This window comes from Mercenaria mercenaria, chromosome 2 (genome assembly GCF_021730395.1).
Source record: "Mercenaria mercenaria strain notata chromosome 2, MADL_Memer_1, whole genome shotgun sequence".
Classification (NCBI taxonomy): domain Eukaryota; kingdom Metazoa; phylum Mollusca; class Bivalvia; order Venerida; family Veneridae; genus Mercenaria; species Mercenaria mercenaria.
The window spans coordinates 106,483,510-106,493,881 of NC_069362.1; the positions used below are offsets into that span (position 1 = coordinate 106,483,510).

At 33.6% G+C, this 10,372-nt stretch overlaps 1 protein-coding gene across 1 annotated transcript; it reads right to left on the bottom strand.

The window, feature by feature from the left end:
• Positions 1–425: 425 nt before the first annotated feature.
• On the bottom strand, positions 426–3,081 carry LOC123562956 (uncharacterized). Its single transcript, XM_045355536.2, has 3 exons — positions 2,895–3,081; positions 2,401–2,501; positions 426–1,447 (listed from the first exon to the last, which is right to left on the bottom strand). The coding sequence occupies exons 1-3, from the start codon at positions 2,948–2,950 to the stop codon at positions 762–764; spliced, it is 843 nt and encodes a 280-aa protein (XP_045211471.2). The 5' UTR covers positions 2,951–3,081; the 3' UTR covers positions 426–761.
• Between the last annotated feature and the right edge of the window lie 7,291 nt (positions 3,082–10,372).

Here is a 10,372-nt window from a genome sequence, read left to right on the forward strand (position 1 = left end):
TTCACTGGCATATCGGCATATATTAATCGGATTCTAATTCACTGGCATATCGGCATATTCATCAGATTCTAATTCACAGGCATATCGGCATATATTAATCGGATTCTAATTCACAGGCATATCGGCATATATTAATCGGATTCTAATTCACTGGCATATCGGCATATATTAATCGGATTCTAATTCACAGGCATATCGGCATATATTAATCGGATTCTAAAACACAGGCATATCGGCATATTCATCAGATTCTAATTCACAGGCATATCGGCATATATTAATCGGATTCTAATTCACTGGCATATCTACATATTTATTATCATGTTCTATTTCACTGGTATATCGGCAAATGGAATATATCTTGGTCATTTACAACATAGAAAGGACGGCAAGGATATCACTAGAACATATAAAAAAATATACAGTTACGTTATTAACATTTATTGACTCTGAATATGGTGAAGTTTTAACACGTAGCAACGTTTGTTACGCTGCAATGTAGAGTGCATGATGATAATATCCTAGTAGTATCATGATATGCAAATGAAGTGTTCATGCCATAACAATTATTCACGAATGTTTCTGTTATAAGAAATAATATTCTGTTCGACATTTTGTCATCAATACTGATTAAATAATCATTTTCTATCCTTAAATGTGATTAAAGTTTTAGTTTATGGTTTTGCTAATTTGTACTTAATACTTATCAAAAAGTGTAATCACAGATAACAATTGCAAGTTTAAGATAACTGGCTGTCTCCTCACTCCCTCCATTCGCCCCACGAGTATCTGGTGACACGTAGATCTGATTGGTCATAGTCCTCGGTCATATGGTACAAAGCAACGCGCATGATCCTTTGTTGAATGTTTCGTCTTGCACAACAGGTCTCACAGCATGCGTATTGCCTATTTGATGGGCTATGAAGGCGGCGCATAAGCAAACACTTATACAAGGGTACCGCAGTTTCAAAGTAGCGTTCAATCGGCGCGGGCAACCTACTGTGGCCAACCTTACAAACGCATGACACAGGACATGATTTCCCGTCATCTGCTTGCTCGTTTTGTGCGTCACATGGCTCCTCTAATGATACATCTTTTGAAGACCCCGCTTCCGGTAGCGAATTTGAAATGTCTTCTGATTCCGAAGAATCAGAGCACGCAACATAGCTGTCAACATTCAGGCAGCTATTGCATCCATTATCTGACGATTTATTTTCAATTTCAGGTTGCTCAATATCATCCGATGTAGTGGCTTTGAACCTTTTCCTTGGTTGCTCTAAATGGTCGGAAGCATATTTACGTTTTACGCCACGAGAACGTACAGTATACGAGTAATGATATGTCTTTTGTCGTTTGCGAATGTGTGCCTCGTTTTTGTATGATTCAAATTTCCGTTTGATGCCACGCACGAGCTCTTTAATGCATTCTCGACTGGAACTCTCTGAACCTGGAAATAAGCAAAACATTATATTTAACACCAACCTTCCGAATATCCCGCAGGGTTCGAGCCTACGTCATAGCTTAGAGGCAAATGGTTCGAAGACAGCGACCTAACCCGGACGAATGAAATTTTCTAAAAGATGCAAATACCATACTAGAGTAAAGATATATAAAACTACCAACTTATATATCTAATATTTTAACATTTTCCAGCAATGAAAATTATGGCCGAAGATCTGTTGCACATAATGATATTGTAATACCTTAATATCGCACAAAATTCATAAAAAGTCATTTATCAGTACTAGTGCTAAAGTATGGAATATCATCATCATCCTCATCATTATTGGTGTTGTCGTTGTTATTATTATCAATATGTTTCCGTATATTCCAGTACCATGGACCCACTCTTCAGTCAAGTGGGTTAAATCCGATTCAGTAAAATAACTGTTGAAAATTGAAGATACTTTTTATCACAATATGTCTATCGAAGGTAATACCGTAATACCATACTTATATGCCAGAAAGGCATTTCAAATGAGAAAAGATGGTTTTCATTTCGGCGATGTATGAAAATGTACACATTAAAAAGGTGTAATATAATTGATTGCTTCGTGGTAGAGACAATAACCGACGTTATATATAGCCCATACACAATTTCTACTATAAAACAGAAAGGAGAAAGGAAGGACTACTACTAGTATATTACCATAAATTCCGTGAAAGAATTGCATCCATCTTCGTATATCTAAAGAAACAAAAGTGAAAAAAAATCTTGAAATGCCACGTTAAGAGGGACCATCCAACCAGAGAACCGTTTTGTTCTATTGAGGAACATACAAAGTGTTAATGTTTTAACAACTGATCATGTGGCTTCCTTTTGTATATCTCTAAAAAAGAATATCTACAGTTGCAATCAGATGGTCGCTTTTAAGGTGAGAGCATAAAGGAAAGATATACCAGGTAAAGGCACAGCTTGGGAAGATGTCGAAGGGAATGAGGGTGTCTTCGATCCCTTCCCGGGACCAGCTGATGAAGACAGTAAACGATCTGTACTAGGCCTGTAAAAATAAAACACACAATTAATCCAGTAAAGTTTTGAGTTTACACTGTTAGTTAAATGATAATGTTTTGTATGTCATATCACTTTAAGTTATCCATATCGTTAGAATTATGTATGAGCGAATTCTTTTAAAAATATCCAGATATTCCAGTTTCTTTGTATTTTGTTCGTTTTTTTCAACAACATTTGTACATCACCATTGATGATGGCAAAAATGGTTTTCGTCCATCAAAAAAAGGCTTTAAAAATATTTTCTTCTGAAACTATGAAATAACCATTTCTGATCAGCTGAACTACTGTTTTCCATATTTATTATTCTTCCGGTGCTTTTTTATAGTTATATCGTACCGTCTTATAAATAGCGTCATGTAATAGTTTTAAATAGTTGTACCTTGCACGATATGAATTCCCATCTGATATCGTTAATCCGTCTGAAGATTTTTCCATTATATTGTTCAGTTTACGGGATAATGTGATAGAGTTTCATAGTTTCTGTTCCTATGGGTGAATTGTGACGTCATGACGTCAACGTCACGGAACCAGCCGAGAACAGAATACGGAAGTTAACGAACGACAACAGAAGTAACATACGTGTGGGTCAAAGACCTTAATATATTTCTTCATTTTTTAAAAATTTTGAATAGCGAAACGTGAACACATAGACTTGTCTAAAATGGATATTTTGTAAAACATCTTTCGCGTTTAATCCTAGAATTTATGCATATCATTTTTTTCTATTTCTGACATCTGCGGAATGGAGACGTTTGACCTCTCGCCCTGGAAGAAAAGGATATCAACCAATAAGGATACTGCAAATGATTTAGACAATATGTTGTTTTGAATGTTGAAAACTGAACAAAATATGCAAAATATATCAATTTCTTGGCAGTATATATAAGAAATTGGCAAGAAAATACGCACGTATGCATATTGTGCGTAACGACAGTTACGGCCTTGAATTATTGTATGTATGTAATAATGTATGTGTGCATTTATAAGTGGGTGCGTGTGTGCGTATGTATGTATGTGTAATACCTGTTCTTGAATAGGCCTATATCGTGAAGTTTTTGCCATATATCTCCTACCATTTCCCGCATTCACAGCTTGCACTCATTATTCTTCGCCAGTATTTCCGGGTATATTCCATTGTGTACGCAATATCCTGATCTTAAATAACCTATGATTCCGAGAAGTAGTACTTTCACTCACGTTACCTTAGTTCGAATTGTATGTTTTAGTACGTTGTAATTGTATCAACTTTTGATATGGCAGAAGCGAAAAGCGACTAGTGTATTTCTTTTGATTTCAATATAGTTTCCATTTTGGCAGTGGCTAGGTAGCCGGTTCTATATATATACACATATCATATATGAACACGGAAGTCAAGGTAGCCGGCTTTAATAAACTTTGTTATAAAGGATCATTATATAAGTTAAATAAATTACATTTTTGTGACTTATTATTTACTAAAAATTCGTGATTTACCTGTTTATTTCGCCGTATTTACGCACTCGTATAATATCGGCCGATATTGGTGATCCTTTAGAATTTAGTCTTTTGATATGTACATGTAATTTTACATTTCACATTTATCACGCTACCTTAGAATAAATGTTCAAACAAATAATTAGAACCAGTCAAGATCATTGACTTATAGACAAATCGGCGAAGAAATTAATAAGTAATTAGTTAATTAATTAAAGACGCATATAGAAGTGCGAAAGAGATGATTACTTAAAATTTTCACTTAAAAAAAGGCATAGGAAATGATCAAACGCCGTTATGTTCAGTAGAGCCGCATCATTTTCTGTACGATGATGCTCCTTGTTTTATCTTTTCTTAACTGTTTGTTTTGTTTTCTTTTAAGATTGAATCACTGTATCTCGAATATGTATCGAGTACATTCTAACATAAAATGTCCGCCGATATGATATGAGTGCGTTTAACTAATATAATGATCCTTAAAGTCCTTTATAGATATGTAGTTTATTAAAGCCTTTACTTACATGTTTCATATACGATATGTATATATAAAGCCGGCTACCTAGCCACTGCCTTCCAATTTTACTTTTCCATTGACAGATTCTCCTGATATACAAAAAATTGGCCCAAAGTCAATTTAAACTTATACTTAAAGTTGTTCTTTTTCAAATCTCAAGTATGGGCTAGGCAACTAAGATTAGCAAAAGAGAGGTAATAATAATTTTACACACTCTGCTAAACATTCAATTTGTCACTGAATGAAAATATTTGACATATGTTAAAAAGGTAATAAGTTTATCTTATTTTCATGATATTCCATATTCAAGATATATATTATTTTGGTTTTCAGCCAGAATTGTAAATTCATATTTTTTTAAAATACCTTTAAGCTGAGAACCTAACATTTATCAGGTGCTAGAGCAGGATTGAAATATCTAGAGACATAATAGACTTGCCCATCTCCCCACCCCCATCTCCCCGGTAGATTAGCAATATCTGGAGATAAAATAGAGAAGCCCATCTCCATCCACTCCGGATAAACAATATTTAAAGATCGAATAGACTACCCAAACTCAATTGGCCCTCTTCCAAACCCCACCCGCCTCTCCTTTCCTCCACACACATGCTTCGGGCCCCCAACTATACCTGTCAACAATAGTCATTCTGTGTAACCATTGTAATACCTAGATTTCTGTTGAAGTATCATTGAAAACTATATAGAGAAAAAAAAATCTATATAATATTATTTTTGTTCCACGGACAATACATTTTCAAATGATAGCCTACCAAAATTATCTGAGGATACCAGGCATCAATAGTTGATATATTCTAATAACACTGTTATATGGAACTTGCATATTTGTGGACCGGATGTCATATTCTTTCCGATGATTATGACAATGCCGGCTATCCATATAAGAAAATGATTGATGGGCGTGGCTTTCATGTTACGGACAGCTTCGGCTCCGGTTATTAATAAAACCCGGCCCGGCCCGGCCCGGACCAAACCACGGAAATAGCCGATTCTGATTGTACGGAAACCACCGGAAACTTACGGACGGAAGGCTAATATAATTACGAATGGTGATACCGCCATCTTAATCAAGGCAAATTTATGTACATGTATATTTTATTTTATTATTACAAAAGCAGAAGCAAAGTATTTAATATTGATGATACGTATGTTTGATGAAGTATTGCACTTGACATAAGCAAAGACCTAAAATAACAAGATATTTGAATCACAATCAAAGAAGTAATACGTTCGACAGTCGATGTGTCATTTTGTGTACCGGACAGACACGAGATAGCAGTTTGCAGGATACTTTCAACAGAACTGGACAGGCTAGTTAATGGTGCGTCGTTATTTCACACCTAACGATGTGACACTAGGTTGTGTAGTACGGCGAAGGGGTCTATACCGCGTGCACTGGAAGTATTTATAAAATTTGGTTGCCCGAGCAAGATAGCGTTTTAGCATATTAAGTATTAATTTAATAAAAATATCTTGCCTTAGGGAACATATGAATATAAACACTATTATATTTAGTTTGTCAAAGATTTGCATTGATAAGTACAAATTTTGCGAAAATTAATTTGAAATGTAAGTTTATGAAATTATTATTATAGTCCTTTTGCCTATCTCGGTTGCGCAACCAAGATAGATCGAAAATAGATGAACTTCGAAGCTATGCGCTGTTTTTATACTTGCCATTTGTTTCAGGTTGTTGAAGTATTCAAATCTGAATATAAAACAATAAATTATATCAAAAGCTAAAAAAAAAATAGCCCACTTTTTACATTTTTTCATATTAAAGGGAGGCAATTACAAAATTTCATAAAGTATCAAAGTAAACATTTCTAAAAAGGTATAAATCTATGTAATAGGTCTTTGTCCTGAAATACAAGAAAACTGGAAAAAAAATAAAATGTTGTTCAAATGATAAATCATATAATTTAGCTTTAAACAAAACCGGGTGATACGTATGGAGATGATACCCGGAGTTACAGTAAGTTGTAGAAATGAATGAACTGGAGTTTAAAATATGAAAGATCGGTCGCAAAGTTTCGAAGTATTCTCCAGCTAAAATGGTTTGTTAAACTGCCCATGTGTGGCCAAATCCATAAAGCATCTCAGAAAAGTTTTAACCTTACACATGTTTTCAACTTTACGGTAAAGAAAGTGTAATGAGCGGGTTTTTCCAAAAAAAACAAGTTGTATCCTTCATAACTTGTTTAAATAATAGTAAAAGTTGATCTTCACCCGATAAAAGGGCCCGCCCGCTTAGCTCAGTAGGTAAGAGGGATCCTCGGGACGTGACTATTTGATAAACGATATTGTGTCTGAAATCATTAGTCCTCCACCACTGATAATTCGAGTGGGGAAGTTGGCAGTTACTTGCGGAGAACAGGTTTGTACTGGTACAGAATCCAGGAACACTTGAAAGGTTAACTGCCCGCCGTTACATGACTGAAATACTGTTGAAAAACGGCGTTTAACCCAAAACAAACAAATCACCCGATAAAACATTGTATTGAATAAGGTAAAATTCGTACTTCTTACGCTAATCGCGTCGAGAAATCACATTTTGAGATCGACCTGCAACCCTAAATTATCAAGTTGTGCGTTTCTGTTTTTACGAAGATATACTTATAATTTTGGAGTTGTCCAATATATCCAACGGTAAGTATGTTCATACTTTGGAGAAAGGCTAAATGAAACATATGTTTTCAATCGGAATGAAGCACAGTAAAGTCGTTTTTTTTTTAAACAATAACATTATATACAAAAAATTATTTGTAATACGAGGCGAAAGAATGGGTCTCTTCTTTGCGTATATCCTACCCTAATTTCCGCGCAGTATTGTATCCCATCAATTCTTACAATACAATCATGATGAGGAAAAAAAATTAAATGCCACAAAAAATTCAACAGCATAAGTTTTTTTAAATTAAGTTTATGTTTGTTAGCAATTCTGATCATTCTTCCGATCTGTTATTTAAAAGGATACTGATACAGTTACACACAAATGGCGCTAATGAAAAAAAAATATACCATAAACATAGTTGAATGATCGTTCGAGCCGCATCAGGTATGTCTTCATTTTTTCGAAAAAGTTCGAAATGATTTTTGAATGAAATAAAATAAAATACTACCAGGTATTTTACATGTCAGTTAGAAAATTTTGACTGTGTCATATCAAAGTGACCAACTTAAAAGTTAGCGAATTACGGTAAATAGATTATTTCCTGTTGTGGTATTTTTAGTTTTCAACAACATTTTACTCACATTATATGCTAAAAATTTCATCATTAATACTTAAAAACTCTTTCTCTACAGTAAATACATTGTCGATAGTGAACATACTTTATCCGATAGAGTTATTTCGATGATCCCCTTCAGGATCATTATTTATATTATATGTACCGAAAATAATGTAATGTTTTTAAGTAAAAGTATTACCTGACACAATAATTATTGAATAACTTAAGGAGATTTCTATATGTTTAGATTTCGCGACTGTGGATAAAAGACTTTTATAGTTGTCTGGTTACCTATGCTGTTATTTGGCGTCATACTCAACTAAATCAGCGCAGTAACAAATCGGAAAACGCGAAAACAGAGAACATATTAAAGATATCATATTTCTTATATTTAGATTATTAATCCAATCGTGATGATGTTCAGTTAATATTTGATAAAAATGTTTTCAAATGTAGATGTAGAACAATTCATTCAAAATCGGAAGAAGACATAGCCGCCGGGTTAAAGGATATCAACCAATAGATAAAATAATTTAATCCATATGTATTAATAAGGCATCGTCTTGAAATCATACGAAATAATCATCTCTTAGGACAGAATAATGTAAAATCCATGCGCAGAAAAACAAACATACTTGTTGACGCATGGCTTAGAATAATTATTATTAATAATTAATTCATATTATAGTCTTTCCATGTTTTAGATGATGTCAAATGTTCATCGAAAATAGTCGGAGAGTATTTTCATTCTCGAATGGTCCCGAGTAAACACACTTGACCTCCATAGTCGCCACGTATTACGTTAAAACAATGCGTACGCAATACCTAGATTTCAAAGATACCTAAGTCGCGAAGTTTGTATCTATTACTCATTACTTATGATAGCGGATTAATATTAAAACTTGTACGTTTATTGTGATCAACTTGTGATATCGAAGCCGAAACCCGATACAGTGATAAATTCTGACCATATAGTTTATTGCGTTTAGCCGTTAAATACCATCATATAGCCACGTCCATGCGATTAAAAACTTGTCTAATGCGATTAGAATAACGTTACAAATACATTTTGGATCTTACTCAGACATGTCGTGATTTCTGTTTTCACTTGTCGCGGCTATTCGCCTCCCAAAAGGCCAATTTTGATACTAATGATTAGTGCTTTGATAGTAAGTTAAATACATTTTGCGCACTGAATAATTTAAAAAATACTTGTAAATATATTGATATATTATTCAATTCGTGGAAAATTGCATTGGACATTGTTGGTTAATAATTTAACAACCATTAGAAGTGCACACATTTGTAACATTTTACAACTAAAAATAACATCGTGGAATGTATAAAGCCTTATGTCAAAACGTTCGTTTTCGTACAGGCCCTTGTTTTTTTTTTAATTCTGTTTGTTTTTAAAAGATATGAGTATTATTCAATATAGTATCGAGTAAATTAAATAAAATTAAATAAGTCTTAAATAAAAATATCGTTAGTCTTAAGATTGATTTATAAAGCCTTACTTACATGTTTCATATCAATGTTTTAAAGCCGGCTACCTACCCTCCCTTCCATTTACTTTCCATACATTCAGATATTAAATGCCAAGGTCAATTTAACTTTTACTTAAAGTTGTTTTGTTTTCAAATTCAGTATGGGCTGAGGGCAATTATCGATAGGGAGAGGTAATATTGGTACACCTGTCTAAACATTTGTCACGATGATATTGACATATGTTAAAATAGTTTATTCATTTCTCAGATTTCCTAACTCAGATATATATTATTTCGCGTTTTAGCCAAATGTAAATCATATATTTTATTTACAAATATTTATGAATATTTATTCAGTTGTCTTGAGTCAGGATAAATATCTAGAACATATTGATTGCCCTTCTGCCAATGGTTGATTGACATTATTGGATAAAATAGAGAATGCCCATCCTCCAATATGAAAAAAATGTTAAAAAGTAGACTACACTCATTGGCTTTCAAACTATTCCGTTTTTCCTCCAACAATTTGGACCCCCAACAACCTGCAACAATAGTAAATATGTGAAACCATGCGAATACCTAGATTTCTTTATGTTCTTGATCGTCATATGGTATGAGATAACCGACAGAAAATGGGTTATTTTTCTCTTACATTTTGTTATTTCGCAAAATTGTGTACTAAATGAAAGTCATTTGCAAACTAAATATCAAATGTTTATTTAGTTAGAAACTCCCTAAGGGCAAAGGGTTTCTATTAAATGACTTAAGCTAATTGCTAATAAACGCACTTTTGTCGCATTACAAATTTCTATAAATACTTCCCAAAAGCCCCTTCTGATCGTAATGAAAAAGTGACACAATGTAGGTTGTGAAATGACGCACGCCATAAAAACACCTGTCAAGTTTGTTGGAAATATTTCAGATAAATGCTAAGTCTTGTTGTCAGTATTACCAAAATGTTAACACATCGCTGTTGTAAATGGAAGATTACTTTTGATGTGTGTGTATTTAAATACGTTGATCAATATTTCAGGTCTGGTGACTTAGTATGCCGTTTCATCAATACATAGAAAAAATAATTAAATACTTTTGTTCATGACTCTTTTAATGATATAAAAATTACTCATAAATTTGC

Excerpts from the sequence above, each read along its gene's own strand:
- LOC123562956 (XM_045355536.2), bottom strand. The coding sequence starts at position 2,950 with ATGGAAAAATCTTCAGACGGATTAACGATATCAGATGGGAATTCATAT. Across the intron at positions 2,502-2,894 it reads GGGAATTCATATCGTGCAAG|GCCTAGTACAGATCGTTTAC; the intron begins GTACAACTATTT and ends TTATTTTTACAG. Across the intron at positions 1,448-2,400 it reads CCAAGCTGTGCCTTTACCTG|GTTCAGAGAGTTCCAGTCGA; the intron begins GTATATCTTTCC and ends GCTTATTTCCAG.